The 25,878-nt window shown below is 43.0% G+C and overlaps 1 protein-coding gene across 1 annotated transcript in view; it reads right to left on the reverse strand.

Annotated features, from left to right (window-relative positions):
• The window catches only part of cds2 (CDP-diacylglycerol synthase (phosphatidate cytidylyltransferase) 2), a 46,097-nt gene that overhangs the window by 10,875 nt on the left and 9,344 nt on the right, over positions 1-25,878 (reverse strand). The window contains exons 4-11 of the mRNA XM_034171232.1: positions 20,468-20,565; positions 16,936-17,075; positions 12,234-12,292; positions 8,608-8,690; positions 6,477-6,564; positions 5,526-5,594; positions 5,204-5,356; positions 1,200-1,319 (exon numbers count right to left, since the gene is read on the reverse strand). Coding sequence (XP_034027123.1) covers positions 1,200-1,319; positions 5,204-5,356; positions 5,526-5,594; positions 6,477-6,564; positions 8,608-8,690; positions 12,234-12,292; positions 16,936-17,075; positions 20,468-20,565 — 810 coding nt within the window. The remainder of the gene's footprint in view (positions 1-1,199; positions 1,320-5,203; positions 5,357-5,525; positions 5,595-6,476; positions 6,565-8,607; positions 8,691-12,233; positions 12,293-16,935; positions 17,076-20,467; positions 20,566-25,878) is intronic.

A 25,878-nucleotide genomic window follows, 5' to 3' on the forward strand; every position in this document is an offset into this window, starting at 1 on the left:
CATCTTATCTTATGGACCTCATAGTACCATATCACCCCAATAGAGCGCTTCGCTCTCAGACTGCAGGCTTACTTGTAGTTCCTAGGGTTTGTAAGAGTAGAATGGGAGGCAGAGCCTTCAGCTTTCAGGATCCTCTCCTCTGGAACCAGCTCCCAATTCAGATCAGGGAGACAGACACCCTCTCTACTTTTAAGATTAGGCTTAAAACTTTCCTTTTTGCTAAAGCTTATAGTTAGGGCTGGATCAGGTGACCCTGAACCATCCCTTAGTTATGCTGCTATAGACTTAGACTGCTGGGGGGTTCCCATGATGCACTGAGTGTTTCTTTCTCTTTTTGCTCTGTATGCACCACTCTGCATTTAATCATTAGTGACTGATCTCTGCTCCCCTCTACAGCATGTCTTTTTCCTGGTTCTCTGCCTCAGCCCCAACCAGTCCCAGCAGAGGACTGCCCCTCCCTGAGCCTGGTTCTGCTGGAGGTTTCTTCCTGTTAAAAGGGAGTTTTTCCTTCCCACTGTCGCCAAGTGCTTGCTCACAGGGGGTCGTTTTGACCGTTGGGGTTTTTCCGTAATTATTGTATGGCCTTGCCTTACAATATAAAGCGCCTTGGGGCAACTGTTTGTTGTGATTTGGCGCTATATAAATAAAATTGATTTGATTTGATTTTATTAACATAATGACTAATCAAGCAAATAGCTGATGGTGAAAATAATCAATAGTTGCAGCGTAAGTACCTCTAATGCACATCTCAGCTGTCCACCCTAACATCCACAAAAACAGGCCATAATGACGCCACACACTGCTAGCTAATCCAGCTCCAAACGAGCGCTAGCAATTTACCAAGATTATCCGCTAATGTTAATATCCTAATTTTGCAGTTGTTATATTTACATATTATATATTTTGATGTTTGTTTTTACTCACTCACTATAAATCTACAGTGACACTGACAGAACATTAAAGATTGAGAAATTTGAGGAAGTTTTCCAGATGTTCTGAGTTTCTTGTGGTTCTCACACCTTTAGTACGATCAGCATAGTGAGCAATCATTCATTGGTGGATTGGTTCAGATCTGGTTCTGCTGTTCAGATCTGTCTGTCAAACCAGCCAGCTCTGGACTGACTGAACCCCTCTCAACTAAGCCCATCTCGCTGTGTGTAGGACGGGGTCCTGTCATGATTGCTGTCTTTCATCCCTACCTTGATCTTGAAAGCCCTCTTGAAGCCGCTGGCGAAAAAACCACCGAATGGCCCCACAATGGAGGCGAAGGAGGACAGTGCGATGCTGTGGATCTGGAATGGGTAGAGACGCACGTTGCTCTGTGGAGACAAGAACAGCAGATGAGAAATACATACCGATAACTGCTGGTAATCTTGTTCACATAACATCCTTAAAAGACTGCCTTGCATCAGTTAGAAGTTGGATGTCTAGAAACATCCTACTTTTAAACTCTGATAAGACTGAAATGATGGTTTTTGGTCCAGTGAGATATTGGCATCAATTTGACCAGTTAACACTTAGCGTAAGCTTGTGTGTCATACATCACACTGACAAAGTGAGAAACCTTGGGGTAATTTTTGATCCTTCGTTGTCCTTTGACCTCCACATTAGAAATATTACTAGGACTGCTTTCCTCCACCTGTGAAATATAGCAAAGATTCGTCCCATCCTGTTTATGGCTGATGCTGAGACCCTGATTCATGCATTTGTCTCTTCTAGATTGGACTACTGCAATGTTCTATTTTCTGGTTTACCGCAGTCCAGTATTATGGGTCTCCAATTGGTTCAAAATGCTGCAGCCAGACTTTTGACACGAAGAAGAAAGTTCAACCACATTACACCCATTTTGGCATATCTTCACTGGCTTCCTGTCCCAGTGAGATCAGATTTTAAGGTTCTGCTACTAACCTATAAAATTATTCATGGACTGGCACCTCCCTACTTAGCTGACCTAATTAAACCTTACATACCGGCCCGGGCTTCGCGTTCTCAGGGTGCAAGACTACTTTGTGTCGCTAGGGAGAATAAGAAGTCTGCGGGTCACAGAGCTTTCTCTTATCGTGCCCCTATTCTGTGGAATGATCTCCCTGCGTCAATAAAACAGTCAGATTCTGTAGAGACTTTCAAGTCCAGACTTAAGACGCACTTATATTCCCTTTCGTATGGCTATTAGTATTTCCTGTTTTTCTTGTTGCTTAATGCTGGCAAATTACACTGTATTTCTTGTCTTTCTTCAGCCTGATCCTGTTTTTTTTCCTCTGTTTAAGGTGCAGCTCCATCCAGAGATGGGTGTGGTAGTTGTGCTGAAGACCCTCCTGTCCTGTGCACCAACAACATTTCTTGTATATTAGTCTTGTATATTAGTTTTGTGAATTGTTCTGTAATTTGTGTCGGTAGCATGGCCCAAGCAGAGAGTCACCCCTTTGAGTCTGGTCTGCTTGAGGTTTCTTCCTCAGAGGGAGTTCTTCCTTACTACTGCTGCTCTGAGGGTTAGTAAAGTTAGACCTTACTTGTGTGAAACACCTTGAGACAATTCTGTTGTGATTTGGAGCTATATAAATGAAAATAAACTGAAAATTGAAAGTGAGAAAAGTTTCACTCAGCAGAGAAAAGCAGCAACATTCAAACTCCAAATAAACATGACAGGAGGTGGAGCCAAATCATCATCAGCTGTCCTGTCATAACAACCAAACCCCACTTATTTAAAATAATATTTAAAATCTTGAGTGGAATTCTTATACTTTTCAACTCTTTAAACCTAAACTGTGCTGGATTTAGTGCCATTTAGTGATGAGGTTGCAGACTGCATTATGGTGTCACTGGGCGCAAGTGTTTCCTCTTCACAGGGATTCATGCTCCCTTGCCTTCTCTTGTGATAAATTTGGAGCAGATAACATCAAGTGTATACTAAAATCAGTCATTTGGTGGTACAAGCACCAAATTTGGCATGATGATGCCCAAGGTAGTACGGTGCACCTGGAAAGTATTCACAGCACTTCACTTTTTCCACGTTATGTTATAGCCTTATTCCGAAATGGAGTAAAATCATTTTTCCCTCAAAACTGTACTCACAACACCCCATAATGACAACATGAAAAAAGTTTTTTTTTTTTTTTTTGCAAACTTATTAACAAAACATTCAAACAAACAAACTAATAAATCACGTGTACATAAGTATTCACACGCTTTGCTCAGTACTTTGTTGATGCGCCTTTGGCAGCAATTTTAGCCTTAACTCTTCTTGAATATGATGTCACAAGCTTGGGCCACCAATCTTTGGGCAGTTTGGCCCATTCCTCTTTGTAGCACCTCTCAAGCTCTATCAGGTTGGATGTGGAGCGTCGGTGCACAGCCATTTTCAGATCTCTCCAGAGATGTTCAATCAGATTCAGGTCTGGGCTCTAGCTGGGTCACTCAAGGACATTCACAGAGTTGTCCTGAAGACACTCCTTTGATATCTTGACTGTGTGCTTACGGTCATTGTCCTGCTGAAAGATGAACCATCGTCTCAGTCTGAGGTCAAGAGCGCTCTGGAGCAGGTTTTCATTCAGGATGTCTCTGTACATTGCTGCATTCATCTTTCCCTGAATCCTGACTAGTCTCCCAGTTCCTGCTGCTGATAAACAGTACGATGCTGCCACCAGCATGCTTCACTTTAGGGATGGTGCCCCATTTCCTCCAAACATGACGCCTGGCATTCACACCAAAGAGTTCAATCTTTGTCTCATCAGACCGGAGAGTTTTGTTTCTCATGGTCTGAGAGTCCTTCAGGTGCTGTAATGCAGAGGAAGCCTTTTCTGTGTACACACCACAAGCAGAGTCACTTCAGGTATGTTAAAGCACATTTGGACAAGCCAGCTTCATTTTGGAATAAGGTGCTGTGGACTGATGAAACTAAAATTGAGTTATGTGGACATAACAAGGGGCGGTATGCATGGCTGAAAAAGAACACAGCATTCCAAGAAAAACACTTGCTACCTACAGTAAAATTTGGAGGTGGTTCCATCATGCTGTGTGGCTGTGTGGCCAGTGCAGGTACTGGGAATCTTGTTAAAGTTGAGGGTCACATGGATTCCAATCAATATCAGCAGATTCTTGAGAACAATGTTCATGAATCAGTGACAAAGTTGAAGTTGTGCCAGGGCTGGATCTTTCAACAAGACAACAAGCCTAAACACTGCTCAAAATCTACTAAGGCATTCATGCAGAGGAACAAGTACAATGTTCTGGAATGGCCGTCTTAGTCCCCAGACCTGAATATTATTGAAAATCTGTGGTGTGATTTTAAGTGGGCGGTTCATGCTGGGAAACCAACAAACCTGAGATGTTTTGTAAAGAAGAATGGTCCAGAATACCTTCAACCAGAATCCAGACGCTCACTGGAAGCTATAGGAAGTGTTTAGAGGCTGTTATTTCTACAAAAGGAGGATCTACTAAATATTGATGTATTTTTACTGTTGGAGTGCCCAAATTTATGCACCTGACTAATTTTGTTTAAAGAATTATTGCACACTTTCTGTAAATCATAAACTTCATTTCACTTTTCAGCTATCACTGTGTTTGTCTGCTATATGATAAATTTAACTGAAATTGCTGATCCAAACAACCAATGATTTATAAAGGAAAATTATGGAAATCATCAGGGGTGCCCAAACCTTTACATACAACTGTATACACCAATTATCAGATGGTTATGAATGCTACAGTTCATTTCTGCTAATAAACAATCCTAAATCCTACACACTGTACATTTTAAAAAATAATGTTATTTCAATATCCAAACAGTGTGACAGTGTGTGTGTGGTTAATACACTCGCCTCCACATAAGGCTACTGGTTCGAGTTGCACCACAAAGGGAATAAAGTGTGTAAGCTTTTATAATTAGATCAAAGTGACAAAATCAGCATTATATAAGGCAGGATACATTCTGCATTATAGCGGCTACGATGTACTTTTAACAAGAATTTACCATCAGGACAAATCAGTGTCATGTATATAACTTGTGCTGTTATCATTCGTTGATTTTATGTAACCAAGTCAATCATCCTTTTATATTCAAATTATTTATTTATTCAGGATTTGACTCTGAAAGCAGCTTGCCATTCTTGTGCACTCAACTCCAGGTTGACTGAAGCTTCCTAAACCCATAATCAAAAGAATTAATTTACTGGGGGGCGGGGGGACGACAGAGGGTGTGTCTTACCCATCCGGTGATGGACTCCAGGACACCAGGCAGCGCATAGTCCTGGAGCTGGAAGAGCTCTGAAGGCTCACAGTCCACCTGGAAGCTGTTGGAGTCATTGTTGAATTCCACCGGACACACAAAGTAGCGATAGCCCGACATTACGTAGGAAAGCTGAGGGGAGATGGAAGCATTCCAACAAGTCCACAACTGTTCTTCAAGCTCTGGGAAATTAGAGATCCTCTGGATCTCAAACTACCGGTATAAGGGAAAGGTAGCTACACCAAAACAAAAATGAATAACAATAAATTAAACTTTTTGCTAAATGCCTGCCACATCTTACCAGGATGCCAAACATAATGGTGGCAAAGAATCCACCAATGAAGCCCTCCCAAGTCTTTTTCGGTGACAGCTGCAGAAGACATGTAAGGTATGAATACAAAGTCAATGGTACAGCAAAGCACCAAGTCAACAGTACCACAAAAAATGTAATAGCATCAGCATTCGTAGTTAGATTTTGTCACTTCACAACAAGTGGTGTTATCACTTCATTTAATTGCAAAAAAAACAAAAAACAGATAATTGCTATTTATTTATGAGTCAGAACATTCATTCATTTAGGACATCTGACATCATCATTTTGTGACATGTCTGAATAGACCATGGACTCGTATAAAGAGGCTGCATTTTCATTTTGACCATATGAAGAGAAATTAAAAAGTAACATTAAATAAATGTCCACTATATTATTGATTAGTCATAATCCTAACTTCATATATCTACCGGAACTGTTTGACTAGTGATATCTTTATTTTAACTTAACAAAATGATATTTAAGCCATCTTATAATTCTGACAAGTTGGAATGTATTTCTGAGCAGTTACAAAAAGTGCCTATAATTTCACATCTACTACTATAAGCAACAGGTTTGTCATTGCTGTGTCCTTGAAATGGAGCAATATCTCCAACTGGTGGACATTTATCATTAATGCAGGTACAGTAGAAATTCACCAAGAGCTCTAGTTATTTATAGGTCCTCCTTCAGTCCTGAACTGTGATTGGTGATGTCATATAATTTGAAGAGTATTTATGTTCATAATTAATTCAAATGAGATTAAGCGTTTAATTTCCAACATACACCACCATTATTGTATCCAAACTGGCATGTACATGAGGTCAGAATTCAGTGCAATGTTACATCAAACAGCAAAACTCAAACCAAAAGCAAATAGTATCAGCAAATGTTTCTTGCATTTAAGATTCTCAAATTCAGAAACACAATGATACAACCAACCTTGATGAGAGGGGTGCGGCCAAAGAAGAAACCAAACATGTACGCCATGATGTCATTACAGATCACGCAGGAAATGGGAACAATAAACCTGTGCAGAAAAGTTCACTTTAATTCATCCATTAAAATCCAGGAAACTGAAATGCACATAGTAGTGCAACCTTCACTGTTTTAAGAGTTAGCATGGGCTAACTGGCCAATGTTACAAACTGAATGTGCATGCACAGTGGTGGGTAAATCTTGCATGGCTAAGCATGAAGTCCCACTTACACTGTTGGCTTGGGGGAGCAAAATGTTATTCCAAGATTGCGACAGTATAGTGTGAATTGTGTTACCGACCAGAAAGATAGACAAAAATGAGCACTGTTGTGTCATTGGCGGTTCCAACCACAGGGGCAAATTAAGTCTACTATTCCACAGAATTCCCAAGACCCCTAAAGTACACTGAGAGGCATGAATTCAGCCATGTCCATGAAGCTTACGTGGAGTATGCATGTCAAAGAACTGCCTGCTTTGCAGCCCAAGGTGTTCTATGGGAGGGACTTCCACAGTACAGTAAAACTCACCTAAACCGTCATTGTATAAACTGGATATTCACACTCACCGGACAAAAGCAAAAGTCCCAATGCTTTTGTATGATTTTTCATGTAACAATCACTGTATATATCATATTTCATATAACAAATTTTCACTTGCATCAGACAAAACGTCCCGTCCCATTGCAATGTATTTCCATTAAAAACCCCTCCAGACAGACAGATCAGACAGAGCAGTCTGGACGTGCCCAGTCACAACAGAGGTACAAAATGAAGTTCAGCACTGACAATCGCCAATTAGAAGAAATAGGGTACCGTATTTCCTTGATTAAAAGCCCTGAAGTGTATTTTTTCAAACAGTGCTCAGATCCGGCGCGTAAACAAGGCAGGCCTTTATTCAAGGCCAGTGATTAGTAACAAAATGCTGCTCCTGTAGTATCGTGTTAAGTTTCACACATATCTCTGGCTGTGGCGAACCAAACCGCTTTAGATCAGAGCCCTCTGCATGGCTGAAAACCCTCTCTGGAGCCTTACGTGCACTTGCTAAATGATGAAGACTGCAAGGGCTGTGATTGGTCACATTTACCTTTTCACTCCTTCCTCTCGTGCCATATTTTTATAGTTTTTGCAGTGCGCCTGCGATTACATTTTAATCATGGATCAAATACGTTTGGCAGAAAAGTCTGCAAATATGACCAACTTCACAACAAGGAGTCAGAAAAAGACACTCAAATGACCCGCAAATCGTGGAGGGAAATCACACATACCATATCGTTGGTTTGGAGGTTGGTGATTGTATAAAAAAGTGGAGCTCGTTGAGGGACACAATAATCCAGATAAAGATAAAGACGCGACAGAGAACTTTAAAAGGGTCATGCGCACGTCAACGTCATTGCGTGGCCATAGAGTTACGGAGCTGGAGAAGCATAAATCAGGCTTTAGGATTTTAAAGTACCACTCCACAGCGAACTTAAGAAAAAAAAAAAAGAGTGACTCAACCAAATATAATCTTTTTAATGCACGTAATGCCCAGGACTTATTTAAGGCAGGCGTTTATTTTTTTTAGATGAAGTTTTATAATTATAATTTATAATTTAATTAGCTTATAATGCGCCAAATCACAGCAACAGCCGTCTCAAGGTGCCTTACATAAAACAAGGCAACATAAAATTTAATAAATAATTAAAAAATGAATAAAAAAAAAAAGTTTTGATCCGGCCATTAAATGAGGCAGGTCCATATTCAAGGTCAGGCATTTAATCAAAGAAATGCATAAGCCTAACTGCTGCTGGGGATTCCCCGTAGAGCATTCAGCACCTCCTGACTGTAACTAATCTGTTACATACATATAATGGATTCTGTCCATTTTGTACATATAGCAGATTTCGATTATGATGGACAAAATTCGCTGGTCCACCTAAATCCTTTATATGCAAGTTTTACTGTACTTATTGCGCACATACCAAACAATGGAACAACAATTCCAAAAACCAAAATGAAACCATTTTATGCCCAAAGAAGGAATTATCAGAAAGAATTAGCTCATTTTCTAATAAAGTTATGGTTTTTAGGGGACATTTTAGGGACAATGTTCTTACCAGATCATCCCTTCAAACAGGTTGTGAATGATTAGATGAGACTGAGTCACCACAATCAGCAGAGTCACATGGGTCCAACCAAACTGAAAAACAACAACATTAACTGATCACAGCTGTAGAGCAAAAATCTTTTAGAGTACTTATAGACAGATGGGATATAAGGACATTTCTTGACTGTAACTGTTTATAAACCATTACAGTAAACAGTTACAGTAAATAAACAGTTATGCTGTATTCACATGTCCGTGACAGAAATACCATCACAGCGGTCATCATAGCAGAATTCGTATTGTCTGCAGAATGCAGGTGACAACATCAGGAACCGCCATTTTCCAGTGCTAACAACCCAGACAACAATTTACTTAATTGAAAGATACAGAGTTTTAGAGTTCTGCACAGTTTCATAATTAAAAACAGGAAGCCCTGACTCTAATGGTACCTTAAAACTTTTTGTGAGATTGTAGATTGATTCCTCTCTGTAAATCACAAAATTTATACACGTGTAACTGATTAAAACCAGGTGACTCTCTGCACTTAAATAATCCATATCTTGCTGTCTTTTTCCTCCTCATTAAATATAAAGCAACATCCAGTTGTCTTTGTCGCTACAGTAAACAGCAAAAGTTGGAATTGTTTTACTTTTAACAGCACGGGCCGTTGCAGTGCGTGGTTGTAGCGTTCACAGCCAGATGTGGCTGCTTACCACATCTGCCGACATGTGAATGCAGCATTAAGTACATAAAATCTGAATCTCAAAAAGTGGCACAATTATTAAGTGATTTTCTACAGCTCAGCCATGACAAAATTAATACTCGACCCAGAGATTATGGTAAAAAGTCAGACTGCAGTGAGCAAAGAGATTACAGATTAGAATAAGAAATAAGATTACAGTGTTACAGTGATCACTGATATTACAGTGAGTTACAGTGAGCACTGAGATTACAGTGAGCAACCAGATTATAGTGAGTTACAGTGAGCAATGAGATTATGGTGAGATTACGGTGAGCAGTAGGGGTGGATGACACACTACTAGCTCCACCATTTACAGATACCATCATAATGTAACTCGATTTGATATGTATCGCAATAAATAACAACATCTCTATTCACACTAATTACAAAGTAATCTGTGGTGAATGTTTAAAGAAACAAAGTATCCTGAAGTGTAAATTGTAATCCTTGATGTATGTTTTAAAAATAATTTATGGTTCTTCTACAAGAGTTCATTGGGCCTCATGTATCAACGTTGCATACGGCGATATTTGAGTGTATATGGGGTGTACGCCAAAACGGCTGTGCTACTTGGCATTTATCAATGTGGTCGTTGGCGTACGCTGCGCTGAAAATATACACCAGGTCGAGAGGTGGCGTAAATTATACACCAAAATGAACCAGCACTGGAATCCACATAAAAATGAAGATGATCAACATGATAAACAGTGCCATTATACAAATCAATGTATATGTTACATAAATAACACTTTCCTGATTATACTACATAATAATCAATACAAATCCCACCTTTGCGGGATTGTTATGGAGCACGATCGGTGGCCACAGCGTTACTGCAAAGAAAGCGCTGCTCGCCTTTTTCTCCAGACGTCGAGCCTGGAGCCAGAGCAGCGCTGAGCTTAACTTTATGTGGTGTGATCGTTTTAGACAATGAAATTGATAATAACAACTGTAGTTTCGGCATTCCCTTAATTCGCCCGTGTTGCAACCAGGTTTTGTCGTCTCCATTCGGTTGTCACAATAAAATAAATACAGAAATACATTTAAAAAATAAAGAAATCTGACAGATTAGGCGTGTCTTATTAATTGAGCGAGAAAATATCCACATGTCAAGAATTACTGACATGTGAAAAGAGAATACAGTGGTCCCTCGCTATAACGCCGTTCACCTGTCGTGGCCTCGGAGTCTCGCGGAATATTTAGTCCAATTTTGCATGCCTTTTTTTTTTTTTTTACAGTATTCTGTGTTCTGCGTATCTGTTTATAAGAATCTTGTTGCCCCGAAGAGAAAAGAGCGCCAACAACTACTCATAACTGTGTTTGTCACACGGACACACACACCTGCTGCAGCGAGATGTGAGTGGGAAAAGGTGCAGCGCCAGGACGCAGAGGCGCGATCTGTGACATACTGGTCAGTCACTATTAATAATTTCTTATGTGTCCGACCTCGTTCGTTGATCGTTAAAATTAATTCGTTAGTTCTAAATGCCATCGTAATTATTTATAGGAAAACGTTCTATTTTTATTTCTCAAACAAATGTTTGGGCCTGAAAACAGTTTGGTATTATTTTCCTACTAAGGTTTGAACTTTGAGAGTGTTTACACACGAGAGAAAAGTGAGAAAATGTTCATGCCTGATTGAGAAAGTGTATAAACTGTGTAGTGAGGGGTTTTACATCTTTGAAACGTCTATAATAATTGTAAAAAATAACGCTGACTACGTCGCGGTTTCGCGTATTACGGGCTATTTTTTAGAACGTAACTCCAGCGATTAATGAGGGACCACTGTAACACTTTATTGATTATATACTACAAAACAATTGATACGACGGCCGCTTTTGACGCTCTATTGGCACGCGTCGTGATTGGTGGAGTCCTTTTTCATTGCCGTCTTTCCGGCTTCCATGTCGTAAAATGAGGGTGTGTCTGAAGCAGAGTCTGAATATTTATGGGCGTGTTTATTATAATTATGATCGTTTCCACCCGCCGCATTTATCAAGATCACGTCAGGCGTACGCCAGAAATGGGCAGGTGCATACTGCTTGATACATGTCACGGCGACTTTGGTGTATTTCAAGTTTACGCCGTAAATTTACGCCACAAGTGCGCAACATTGATACATGAGGCCCATTATGTTTTCCATGTAGTAGTGGACCTTTAATGGCATCATGATACTAACTTAAAAAAAAAAAGATACAATTCAATACAAGCTCCACAATAGGATTATCACAATATGTGATGTGACTTCACCCCTAATGAGCATCGAGATTACGCTGAGCAGTATCTACACTGGCGACCGGTTACTAGACCTACATGTGACATGACAACAGCTCGGTTTGTAAAAAGTGTTTCTGTCAACATGGAGCAGTCTGATGATTGGAACATTTTAAGTAGTTTTGTAGATATTAGTGAGATAATGTCCATGCTCTTTATTATTTTGATGAGAGGATGATCCGTTGTCTGAATGGTGACAAATCTTTAAAAATAAATTAAGTATTGAAATGTGGATCCAAGTAAAGGCATAAAATGAACCTGAGCTACACGTTTTGAACCGTGTGTGCAATAAGACATGAACATTAAAATGTTCTTCCTGCCCTCACTGCAGAGGGTGGATGTGAAAAATAAATCAATAAAAATCCACGTGGTCAAGCATCGTGGAGTTTTCCATGATGTCATTAAACAAAGACATCTTCAACAACTGATTGTTAGAGGGTAAAGTATTGTTTGCAAAGGACTGGTTCACTCTCGCATCCACCTGATGACAGTGAGACGGCTGTGTGCCGAACGCCCCCGTTTCCTATAGATTACAGCAAATCTCGGACCCACTTTAGAGTTTAATTTAAGGGCCCGTATTCCAGCAGGCTTCATCACTAATCCAGCGGGATGCTGCTTACCATGTAGAACTGAAGGCGGTAATGCTTCTTCACCAAACTCAGCACAAACATGCAGAAACCTGCAGCAATGTGAAACAGACATGGTCAGAAGTGTGGAGCCTGTAAAAATAAAGATTCATTCAGTCAGAATCCGGGTCATTATTTGGTCACTCTAAATACAGGCTGACCCACGTCAGGCAGCATAGAACCACAGCAGCGTTTCTCTTTACACTGCACGCCGGGTGACAGGCGCAACATTTCACACAAAATGACACAAGTGCCTTGAAAAAGTATTCGGCTTCTTGGTATTTCACACATTTTAATGTGTTTATGCCATTGCAAATACAAAATGTAATTCAGACTTCTCAACATAAAAATTTCTATAATTATCCTCCTCAAATTCAAACTCAAAGCAAATCTTTGCAACTTGATATGAATTAAGTAAAAATATAAAAGCCAAGATGATGGGAGCATAAGTAATGGGTCCCTTTGGTAGAACACATGGAAATAATCAGTTTTATTGCCAGCTTTATTCAGACAATTCAGGGTATGGATACATGCACATTTCCAAGTCCGTGAATATGTGGTGGACCGCCAGCCGGCGCGGTCTGCGGCTGCCGACTCCAGGTCCGCAGGGTTGAAGCCACCAGCTCTCAGGTTGTGTTTGCAAACTTCTTTGAAGCGAAGCACAGGTCGTCCTCTTGCTCTGGAGCCTGTAACCAGCTCACCGTACAGTACATCCTTTGGGGTGTGGCCATCCTCCATTCGCCTGACATGTCTGAGCCAGCACAGGCGTCTCTGCGTCAGCATGGCAAACATGCTGGCTATCCCTGCCTTGGCCAGGACATCAGAGTTGGTGACGCGGTCCTGCCAGTTGATGCCAAGCAGTCTTTTGAGGCTGTGCATGTGGAAGGCATTTAGGCTGTGTTTTTGGTGACAGAGTGTCCATGCTTCACTCCTGTAAAGGAGAGTGCTTAGCACGCATGCCTGATACACCCTCATCTTGTCATTGTGTTGGTTGTGAGCATGGTGTTGTCCTAAACTCTCTTAGTCAGGCGGGCCATTACTGTTGATGCCTTGCCAATCCTCACATTCAGCTCGGCATCAAGGGTGAGGTTGCTGGAGATGATGGAGCCCAGGTAGGTGAATCGCTCCACCACCTCCAGGGCACGGTGAGCGATGAAGATGCAGGGATCGCTGCTGACATCTTGGGCCATGACATGGGTCTTCTTTAGGCTTGTGGAAAGCCCAAACTCACTGCAGGCATCCGCAAAGTCATGGAAGGATGTCATCATCCTCAGGAGCTTGGGGGACATCTAATCTGGTGCAGAAGAGCGAAGAATCCATCTCGACTGATCAGGTCGAATGCCTTGGTCAGGTCAATAAAGACCATGAACAGGGGTCGTCTCTGCTCCCAACACTTCTCCTGCAACTGCCTCAGACAGAACACCATGTTGATGGTCGACCTGGTGCCTCTGAAGTCGCACTGGGACTCCGGGTATACCCACTCAGCGAGGAGCTGCACTCTGTTGAGGACGACATGGACGAAGGCTTTGCCAACGACACTGAGAAGCAAGATGCTGCAATAATTGTTACAGTCGCTGCGGTCCCCTTTGTCTTATACAGCGTGATGATCTTGACATCACGTATGTCCTGGGCTACTGTCCCTTCCTCCCAGCAGTGTAACAGTAGCTTGTATAGGTGGTCCAGGAGGGAGCTGTCCTTACCGGCTTTGATAACCTCAGGTAGAATGCTGTCACTGTTTGGAGTCTTGCCACAGGCTAGCGAGTCGATGGCCTTGCGGAGCTCTACTATGGTGGGTGGGGTGTCCAGCTACTCCATGATGGGCAGTGAGTTGGTTTCCTCGATGGCTGTGTGAGTGACAATGTTCTTCCTGGAGTACAACTCCTGGTAGTGCTCCGCCCACCTCTCCATCTGTTGGTTGCAGTCAGTAAGGACTTGACCACAGGCAGACTTGAGGGAACCAGTCTTGATGACGCTTGGTCCGAAAGCTTTCTTCATGCCATCGTACATGACACGGACGTTGCCATAGTCAGCCAATGTCTGGAAGTCCTGACACAGCACTAGCCAGTGCCGGTTGGCACATCGCTGGACTGTCCACTGGGCATTTCTCCAGGCTGTGCGTAGAGCAGCAAGAGTCTTCTCTGAGGGCTCTCTCTTGTATGCGAGGAGAGCAGCTCGCTTGGCTGCAATGATGGGCTTCATCTTGACAATTCCTGCCTCAAACCAGTCCACACTACTCCTCTCTCTCCTTCCAAAAATGACTGAGGTGGCCTGGTACACAGCATCACGGGTATAGTTCCACCGTGATGTGGCGCTGTCGGTGTGGCAGTCCTCAAGGACACAATCGATGTCTTTGCCAAAGCGCTCTTGCAGTTCTGGCACTGACATCCTAGCTGTGTTGATGAGAGGATGACCCTTCTGCCTGAAGTAGTGGATATGTCTGGGGAGAAGACGCACTCTGCTGAGGACCAGAGAGTGGTCGGTGTCACAGTCAGCACTGTTGTAGCTGTGCGTGATGGGCATTTGGTTCAGCAGGGATCACCTGGTGATGATGAGGTCCAATTGGTGCCAATGACGGGACCTGGTGTGCCTTCACGACACGTGGCTTGGTGGGGAAGAAGGTGTTAGTGAGGCAGAGGTCATGGTAGGAGCAAAGGTCGAGTAGTTGCTGACTATTCTCACTGAGCTTGCCAATGCAAAAGTGTCCGATTTATCGCGGCCAGGAGCTGTAGTCTGCACCCACTCTGGAATTAAAGTCGCCAAGCAAGAACAGATGCTCCTTTTCGTGAATCTGTTGAATCCTGGCCTTGAGCTCTTCATAGAATGCATCGTTTGCCTCAACTATAGAGCATGTAGGCGCTAAGGATGTTCGCTGCAGGCTGATCCCGCAATTGGTGGTTCGACAGAGGACAGAAGCAAGTTTCGCACTGCGAAGCAGACACCATAGAGCCAGTGCTCATGTGGCTCCTGTCCTTGGCAGAAGAACGTATGGTTCTTCTCCTTAAGGCTGCCATTGGAGGGAAGCCTTGTCTCCTGTAGCGCAGCTATGTCAACATTGAGTTTCTTTAGCTCGTGGTCAATGACTGCTGTTTTCGTGGCATTGTTGATTTGCTGGAGGTTGTCAGAGAGGCCGGGACACATAGTTCTGATATTCCAGGTTGCCAGCCTCAAGGCTGGTAAATCTGACTTCTTTCTTTTGTTGCTTGGTACAGAAATTACAGTCCATCTTTCAGCTTTTGGCCTACTCTCCAAGCACCCACTGAAGTAGGCGCACTGTTGCAGACCAACAGCTTATTGGCCGGTGGGGTGCCCACCTTGAGGTGGGCAGTAACTAGCCAAAAGGACACGGTGATCCCTCCCATCGTCAGAAGACAACCCGTAGCGTCTGTGATCTTAAGCCAATCCACTCTTGGCTTAAAACTTGTAACTGCTGTCTGCCCGTGTTGTTGCTGCTGCTTGCAGCGGCACTGGAGTGGTCTCTCCAGGGCATAGGCCTGGGTGATGATATGGAGATTCTGGGATGCCCAGTCATCAGAATCCCCCTCTCGGCATTGTTGGCTGTGTCCAATGGAAAGGTCGAGCCAATACAGTTGGCACCAGTCCTGCTCACAGGCTGACTGCCAGAGACAGGACACGTCCACGTCAAGTATAAACTCCAGACAGACATCTCCACGTCACTACATATCCAGTCCCTGATTGGTCATGGCGGCACGACAAGATGAAAAAGTTCAGATTTTTCAACTTGGGGAGGAGGGTGGTGCGTCGTGAAATGGCACCACAAACGCGGCAATCACTTCATTCGCGTCCATCGCGTCTCGCGTCACTTGACCTTTTGTGGCACAGCAACGCATCCTTCCATAGGGATTACATGGCAAACTGTCGCCTCCGCTGCATTATATCCAGATCCAAAAGCTGGAAATCCGGCTAAGGCCGGAAAAATACCAGACCTAAAGATGTGACAAGCAGATGTACACTTGACCAACACATTAGACGTGTCAACCAACCATTTGACCCCGGACTTTATTTACATCAGTTATAAAGAAATATAAACAGTATGGCACTCTATGGTAAATCTGTGTGGAGCAGACAGTTCGTAAAAACTGAGTGACTGTGAAAGAAGAAGAGTGAGGAAAGCCACCAAGACACCCAGACAACCCAGAAGAAATTATAGGCTTCTGTGGCTGTGACTGGAGAAACTATGCACATTATAAGTTTTGCATTTTGTGTACTTTATCAAGGCATGGTACCAATGATATACAGATGTGAAAGGGGGGAAAAAAGAGACTGTGGACTGCAGCTGACATCATCCATTTTACAGGCTCCACTTTCAACCTGAAATTTATTCATTTATTTTTCATCTGCAGGTTGGACTGTTTTCTGGCACTTCAAAGCTGCTCCGTTTGGCAGAATGTGAGAAAAATTCATCACGCAGGTTTCATCTTGAATGTTAAACCCAAGAAATAGTCAGAGTGCTTCCTTCCTTCCTCACCACATCCTGTTCAGCATCAATCACCGCCTGGTGCCAACAAAGAGAGAACACACAACCTGCTCTACAGCAGATGGAGCGACACATCATCACAGTGAACAATTCATGTGACCCCATTCTACAACATATAGATGTGCTGGGGGCACTAGCGTGCACACATACATAAAAGACCAGTAACTATAGATATCAAGATAGGGCCCCTGGTGTTGGTACCTGTGAGGTAGAGGGCAAAGGAGATGAAGCGGTGATATTTGCTGAGGATGCGAAGTGGCTCCTCCCTCTGCACCAAAGTGAAAAAGTAATCCGTCACCGTCTCACCGTAGAAGAAGTAGTTGACACACAGCAAGAAGTACCTGTGGGGTGTCGGGAGGAAGCAAATACTCAGATCTCTTGGTGACCACCTGCAACAGCTAAACAGAGTCAACACTCAAAATACCTGCAGGAAGAAGTAGCTGCACTATGTGTCATGTTTGATGGCAAGATACACAATTTATCAGCACTTGATATAAATTATATTTGGAATAAAACAAGTTTAAAGCATTATTTACACATAATTAAAGAGGTTCAATCTAGTGCATGTTTATGACTTATGGCAGTGACAAGGTTTTGACTGTGATTTAACCAGGTCACAAGGGTTGCAGAGGTCACCAGGGTCACAGAGCACTAATGTGCCAACTCACCGGTGACTTTGCTCCATAGAGTATGTCTATGTAAGCAATGCCTGAAAGCAGTGATGTGTTATTGCGGCAAAAAAGTGTTGACCGTGACCTTTTTTTTTTAAACACGTCACAAGGGTCACATGGAGCTTGTGTATCAAATAGCAAAGCATTGAGTTATCAATGAAGCACACAACCCACTTTAGTGTCCATCTTCTGGGAGGATACATGTAATAATGCAAATAAAATGGCAAATTAAAATTAAAAACCTGGCTTCTGTCAGCTTGTACATCAGTGCTGTGCAGGAACCATGTACATGCATTCATAGGTCTCGCGCTCAGCCACAATACGACTGCACCTGAACAATGATGCTCAGAAAAAAAAAAAACACACAGCCAGCTAAAACACAAGTTGTTACCAATTTGGTCTCAAAGTAAAAATGGGCGCAGAGAGGAGTTTATGTTGTTGCTGAATGAAGAGAATAAACTGCTTTTAATCACAAACAAATAGACACAGAAGATGGTTTGTGTAAATCAAATTGATTTGTACTTCTGCCATTCCTGCACAGCCTGATTCATTTTGGAAATTGGTAAAGAGGGCTGCATGAACTCTGGTTGAACACAGAGAGGTCAGGGCTCTCCTGGAAGCCAGGGGCACAGCATTCAGGTTTGGTGATGCACCATCACTCAGAGCAGCCAGGAGAGAGCTGAACGCACGCGTCATGAGGGCCAAAGCCGCATGTGCTGAGAAGATCCATGGCCACTTCTCTTCCAACAACCCATGCAGCATGTAGCAGGGCACCAAGTGGCTCACAGACTACAACACCAGGAATGCATAGTGCCCCCTGGACGCCTCTCCACCGGATGCCCTGAAGAGCTTCTATGTCCGCTTTGAAGACCCAAGTGTCCCTGCTGGCTCCAGCCTGACCACACCTTCAGCATGACCCCAGCAGCAGTAAGAAGACCCTCCAGAGGATCAACCACTGCAAAGTTGCAGGCCCTGATAACATCCTGAGCGGGCACTGACAGACTGTGCACACCAGCTATCTGAGGTGCTGATGGACATCCTGAACACCTCTCTGTCCCAGGCAGTTGTCCCTACCTGCCTAAAAACTGCCAACATCATCCTCATCCCCGAAGGTTCGACAGCAACAGGCCTGAGTGACTATCAGTTGGTAGCCCTGAAGTGCTTTGAGAGGCTGATCATGGCACACATCAAAGACTCCATCAACATCGCTACACCCGTACACCAGTACGCGCACCGCAAAAAATAGATCAATACACGGTGCCCTCAGTCACCTGGAGAACAAGTACTCCTACATATGTCTACTCTTTGTGGACTTCACATCTGCCTTCAACACAATAATGCCACAGACCCTCGTGCATAAAGTCAACACACTCGGATTCATGATCTCCCTCTGCAACTGGGTCCTGGACTTTCTAACGGACAGGCTGCAGTCTGTAAAGAGCCATGAGATCATGTCCGCCTCCATCACCCTCAGCACTGGCTCCCCCCAGGGCTGTGTGCTGAGCCCCCACCTGTACACCCTGCTCATGTATGACTGCACAGCAAAGCACCCAGGATGTCATATAGTGAAGTTGACTGATGACACAGTCATGATGTAGCTCATCAGTAACAGCGATAAACAGCTACAGGCGAGAGGTTGAACACATGGAAGGCTGCTGCAAAAACAACAACTTCTACATCAACGAGAAGAAGACGAAGGAGATGACTGTGGACTTTAGGAGCAACAAAATCCTGCCCCCCCCCCCCCCCCCAACCCACCTCCGAACATCAGAGGAGCAGCTGAGGAAGCAGGTGTGAACCTCACCAAGGACTTCACCTGGAGCAACAACACCTCTTCCCTGGTTACACCAGCGCCTGTACTTCCTCAGGAGGCTGAGGCACACTGGACTTGACAGTTCTGTTCTAGGGGCCTTCTACAGATGCGTGGTGGAGAGTGTTATGTGCTCCTGCATCACTGTGCAGTACAGCAACTGCTCCGCAGCAGACAAGAAGTCTCTGCAAAGGGTTGTGATTGCCACACAGAGGATTGTGGGAGGCAGCCTCCCTACCATCGTGGACATATACACAAACAGATGCAGGAAAAGGGCCTCCAACATTAAAAAAAGACCCCACCCACCCGGCAAACACAATGTTTGTTCCTCTCCCGTCATCCAGGAGGCTGCGGAGCATCAGGTGCTGAACCACCAGACTGAGAAACAGCTTCTTCTCAGAGGCTGTTGCATTCTGGGGGAGCACCTTAGCTCTTAGCCCTTAGCACATCTTTTAATATCTTGGTTGCACAATACATCAACCTTTTACACACCTGTATTTTGCAAAATAACTGGACTTTTGCACAACCGTATTTTGCCAAAAATTCTGCCATGCTGCTCGTTGTAGCTGTACTGCTTTTTGTTCTTGGTCTGTTTACTTATATTTCTCCTAGTCTAGTTTATTTAACCCTCTGGACCTTTTGAAATGTAATTTTGCATCACATTAGGTGGAATACAACAATAAGGAATCCTTGAATATAGTGCTTTACAATGATGCCTCATATTCACCCTTTCACATACCTATGTCATACAAGGCGCTCAACTTTACATGAGGAGCAAGTTGGAGACTAAGGACCTTAGCCAAGAGTCAGGAGGAACTCGCTGCTTTAACTTCTGGTTCCTCATGTCCCTACTGATGGGAAAACAGTGTCCATGTGCAAGTGTCTTCCTCACTACCACCCGTATACTCACAGTCACTTCCATGATAAACAGCCTAGATCACAGGAAGAGGCACTATTACAACGTCAAAGATGCTGTCAAAATTCAATACTACAGAGCAACTTTTTTTAACAGGTTTTTCTGACATGTGTCTCTACCAGGCACCGCTGAACTATGACTCTATAAATTACAGCGCAGAGCTCAATATTCTCACTTCTCATGCTTATCATCTACAACCAGTCAACATTTAAACAAGTTACCAAACAAACCTCAGGAATTCTGCAGGAAAAGAAAGCAAGACACAAAACAGTAAGTCGGGAACACATGAGGATCTGAGACTTGCGGACTCTATAAAATATGTGGGTGTGTTCTCACCAGCTCAGTGTTCTGAACCAGGGTAGATGGTAGGAGTGGTACACGCTGTAGCCGATGGTGATGATTTCATGGAAGCACTTGATCTGAACACAGAGAACCTGCAGACAAACACAGCGTCATCAGGGACCTGACAAGTGTGGCGTCAAAAATCTACATTCTGCCTCATGCTGCAGTGCTTCAGTGACCTAAAATAAATCAGAATGTCAGTCCCATCAATCTTTCTTCTTCTTCTTCTTTAGCCCACATGTGAAGCGCTACAGGTTCAGCACCAAAGGTGAGCAGATTAGGGGCACAATAAGTTGCTCAACAACAAAAAAATTTATTCATAATTTCAAATTGAGAAAATAAAATAGACATGAAATGTATGTGTTGTGGGCTGGGGTGTTTGGCTGGCTTGGTTTTTCTTTTCTTTTTCTCCCACCAGGTGGTATGCATTCAGGACTGAGTGGCTGAGCATCAGGACCTCACCCTGAACACCTGAGGCTTGTTATCACATGCAGGTCATCAGGACTCACAGCTGTGGTGTATTTTGTCTTAATCAGAGATTGCTGCATTTAAACCTTGAATGCACAGTGTGTGATTGCCAGAGACTCAACCTTGTGAGCAGACGTGTGAGATCGACGTCAGGAGAACAATCTCACCATCACGGACGCAGAGATCGCTCCAGGTTTGACGCCACAGTCTGTGAAGGAGGATTGGGTGAGGTCTCACGCTCTTCAGCACACTTCCTGAGGTAATTTGGTTTTGGTGACTTTTATGAAGTAATGACAGTGGATCTGGTGTCCCTCACACCTTGTGTTAGTGAGCTGTCACGTTATGTTAATTGTCTAATCAGCTTCTGCTGCAGTGGAGATTTGAACTGAGTTGTTCCGTGCCTGCAGGGTGAGAAGCTGATGTATGGATTTAAGCCAGGAAGTGTTTGCTGATTGCGTGCACCTTTGAGTTGTGTCTCTCTGTGTGGAGTTGGACTCACCTCATGTTTTCTTTCTTCACAGACTCGGTTTGTCGCGGCCACCTGGGGGGTGTCGGCGGGGTCCCTGTGTCCGAACTGCTGTGGCTCCGGACCGTTTGCGCTGCTGAGAGCACGCCGTGTTTTCACCTCACCAGACCGCGGACTGTTTAGTTGTTTAATATCACTCACTGTTACGTTTATTAAATTCTGTTATCCTTTGAACCGTGCTCTGCTTATTTTATGCTTGGTCCTTCAAACGCTGGGTCGGTGCTCCGACCGCGTCCGAAACATAACAGTATGATAATTATTGGCAACCATGTGATGAATTTAAGTTAGTTTCTCAAACAAAATACAAATAAAAATCATCTGTGCTTAATGGTCAGTGATCACATGACTTGAATTAACCAATGAATGATGGTTTTTACTGCATAAAAAGTGGCTGACTGCTTTTAACTGCTTATTCACTATATATATACACACACACATATATATAATTTTGCTTGCCTCTACTGGTGGTTGGCTCTCACTGCGGTATCACTTCCTGTTCCAGAGCACAGCGGTGTTTTGCTGTATCTGTTAGCTGTTTAATCTGCGCAGTTAGATTGATCTAGTTAACTAGATAATGATTTGTTTCACAGTGTAATCTTCACGTGCCTTAACTAAAGCACTCCCAATGCTGAATCACCTCTAAATTATTTACACATTATTCACTTTGTGTGTTTTTAGGAAACCGCTAGCTTAGCGCAGCTACTAGCTCTTAGCCGATTTAGCATGGCGGCTTCTCCTGTCTCTCCTGCACTTTTCTGCTCTGGGTGTGAAATGTTTAGTTATTCCTCGGCCTCATTTTGCAGCAATGGTACTTGTAATAAGTGTAGTTTATTCGTAGCTTTGGAGGCCAGGCTGGGCGAATTGGAGACTCGGCTCCGCACCGTGGAAAATTCTACAGCTAGCCAGGCCCCTGTAGTCGGTGCGGACCAAGGTAGCTTAGCCGCCGTTAGTTCCCTTCCAGCAGATCCCGAGCAGCCGGGAAAGCAGGCCGACTGGGTGACTGTGAGGAGGAAGCGTAGCCCTAAACAGAAGCCTCGTGTACACCGCCAATGCGTTCAAATTTCTAACCGTTTTTCCCCACTCGGCAACACACCCACCGAGGATCAAACTCTGGTTATTGGCGACCAGCAACCATATTCAATTGTCTACCGGGGGCCAGAGCAGGCGACATTGAAGGAAATTTAAAACTGTTGGCTAAGGCTAAGCGTAAATTTGGTAAGATTGTAATTCACGTCGGCAGTAATGACACCCGGTTACGCCAATCGGAGGTCACTAAAATTAACATTGAATCGGTGTGTAACTTTGCAAAAACAATGTCGGACTCTGTAGTTTTCTCTGGGCCCCTCCCCAATTGGACCGGGAGTGACATGTTTAGCTGGCTGTCTGAGTGGTGTCCAAAAAATGAGGTGGGCTTCATAGATAATTGGCAAAGCTTCTGGGGAAAACCTGGTCTTGTTAGGAGAGACGGCATCCATACCACTTTGGATGGAGCAGCTCTCATTTCTAGAAATCTGGCCAATTTTCTTAAATCCTCCAAACCGTGACTATCCAGGGTTGGGACCAGGAAGCAGAGTTGTAGTCTTACACACCTCTCTGCAGCTTCTCTCCCCCTGCTATCCCCTCATTACCCCATCACCGTAGAGACGGTGCCTGCTCCCAGACCACCAATAACCAGTAAAAATCTATTTAAGCATAAAAATTCAAAAAGAAAAAATAATATAGCACCTTCAACTGCACCACAGACTAAAACAGTTAAATGTGGTCTATTAAACATTAGGTCTCTCTCTTCTAAGTCCCTGTTAGTAAATGATATAATAATTGATCAAAATATTGATTTATTCTGCCTTACAGAAACCTGGTTACAGCAGGATGAATATGTTAGTTTAAATGAGTCAACACCCCCGAGTCACACTAACTGCCAGAATGCTCGTAGCACGGGCCGAGGCGGAGGATTAGCAGCAATCTTCCATTCCAGCTTATTAATTAATCAAAAACCCAGACAGAGCTTTAATTCATTTGAAAGCTTGACTCTTAGTCTTGTCCATGCAAACTGGAAGTCCCAAAAAACAGTTTTATTTGTTGTTATCTATCGTCCACCTGGTCGTTACTGTGAGTTTCTCTGTGAATTTTCGGACCTTTTGTCTGACTTAGTGCTTAGCTCAGATAAGATAATTATAGTGGGCGATTTTAACATCCACACAGATGCTGAGAATGACAGCCTCAACACTGCATTTAATCTATTATTAGACTCAATTGGGCTTTGCTCAAAATGTAAATGAGTCCACCCACCACTTTATCATATCTTAGATCTTGTTCTGACTTATGGTATGGAAATTGAAGACTTAACAGTATTCCCTGAAAACTCCCTTCTGTCTGATCATTTCTTAATAACATTTACATTTACTCTGATGGACTACCCAGCAGTGGGGAATAAGTTTCATTACACTAGAAGTCTTTCAGAAAGCGCTGTAACTAGGTTTAAGGATATGATTCCTTCTTTATGTTCTCTAATGCCATATACCAACACAGTGCAGAGTAGCTACCTAAACTCTGTAAGCGAGATAGAGTATCTCGTCAATAGTTTTACATCCTCATTGAAGACAACTTTGGATGATGTAGCTCCTGTAAAAAAGAGAGTTTTAAATCAGAAGTGCCTGACTCTGTGGTATAACTCACAAACTCGCAGCTTAAAGCAGATAACCTGTAAGTTGGAGAGGAAATGGCGTCTCACTAATTTAGAAGATCTTCACTTAGCCTGGAAAAAGAGTCTGTTGCTCTATAAAAAAGCCCTCTGTAAAGCTAGGACATCTTACTACTCATCACTAATTGAAGAAAATAAGAACAACCCCAGGTTTCTTTTCAGCACTGTAGCCAGGCTGACAAAGAGTCAGAGCTCTACTGAGCCGAGTATTCCTTTAACTTTAACTAGTAATGACTTCATGACTTTCTTTGCTAATAAAATTTTAACTATTAGAGAAAAAATTACTCATAACCATCCCAAAGACGTATCGTTATCTTTGGCTGCTTTCAGTGATGCCGGTATTTGGTTAGACTCTTTCTCTCTGATTGTTCTGTCTGAGTTATTTTCAATAGTTACGTCCTCCAAACCATCAACATGTCTATTAGACCCCATTCCTACCGGTCTGCTCAAGGAAGCCCTACCATTAATTAATGCTTTGATCTTAAATATGATCAATCTATCTTTATTAGTTGGCTATGTACCACAGGCTTTTAAGGTGGCAGTAATTAAACCATTACTTAAAAAGCATCACCTGACCCAGCTATCTTAGCTAATTATAGGCCAATCTCCAACCTTCCTTTTCTCTCAAAAATTTCGAAAGGGTAGTTGTAAAACAGCTAACTGATCATCTGCAGAGGAATGGTCTATTTGAAGAGTTTCAGTCAGGTTTTAGAATTCATCATAGTACAGAAACAGCATTAGTGAAGGTTACAAATGATCTTATGGCCTCAGACAGTGGACTCATCTCTGTGCTTGTTCTGTTAGACCTCAGTGCTGCTTTTGATACTGTTGACCATAAAATTTTATTACAGAGATTACAGCATGCCATAGGTATTAAAGGCACTGCGCTGCGGTGGTTTGAATCATATTTATCTAATAGATTACAATTTGTTCATGTAAATGGGGAATCTTATTCACAGACTAAGATTAATTATGGAGTTCCACAAGGTTCTGTGCTAGGACCAATTTTATTCACTTTATACATGTTTCCCTTAGGCAGTATTATTAGACGGCATTGCTTAAATTTTCATTGTTACGCAGATGATACCCAGCTTTATCTATCTATGAAGCCAGAGGACACACACCAATTAGCTAAACTGCAGGATTGTCTTACAGACATAAAGACATGGATGACCTCTAATTCCCTGCTTTTAAACTCAGATAAAACTGAAGTTGTTGTACTTGGCCCCACAAATCTTAGAAACATGGTGTCTAACCAGATCCTTACTCTGGATGGCATTACCCTGACCTCTAGTAATACTGTGAGAAATCTTGGAGTCATTTTTGATCAGGATATGTCATTCAATGCGCATATTAAACAAATATGTAGGACTGCTTTTTTGCATTTGCGCAATATCTCTAAAATTAGAAAGGTCTTGTCTCAGAGTGATGCTGAAAAACTAATTAATGCATTTATTTCCTCTAGGCTGGACTATTGTAATTCATTATTATCAGGTTGTCCTAAAGGTTCCCTGAAAAGCCTTCAGTTAAGTCAAAATGCTGCAGCTAGAGTGCTAACAGGGACTAGAAGAAGAGAGCATATCTCACCCATATTGGCCTCTCTTCATTGGCTTCCTGTTAATTCTAGAATAGAATTTAAAATTCTTCTTCTTACTTATAAGGTTTTGAATAATCAGGTCCCATCTTATCTTAGGGACCTCATAGTACCAT

The sequence above is a fragment of the Thalassophryne amazonica genome, chromosome 5 (assembly GCF_902500255.1).
Source record: "Thalassophryne amazonica chromosome 5, fThaAma1.1, whole genome shotgun sequence".
Classification (NCBI taxonomy): Eukaryota; Metazoa; Chordata; class Actinopteri; order Batrachoidiformes; family Batrachoididae; genus Thalassophryne; species Thalassophryne amazonica.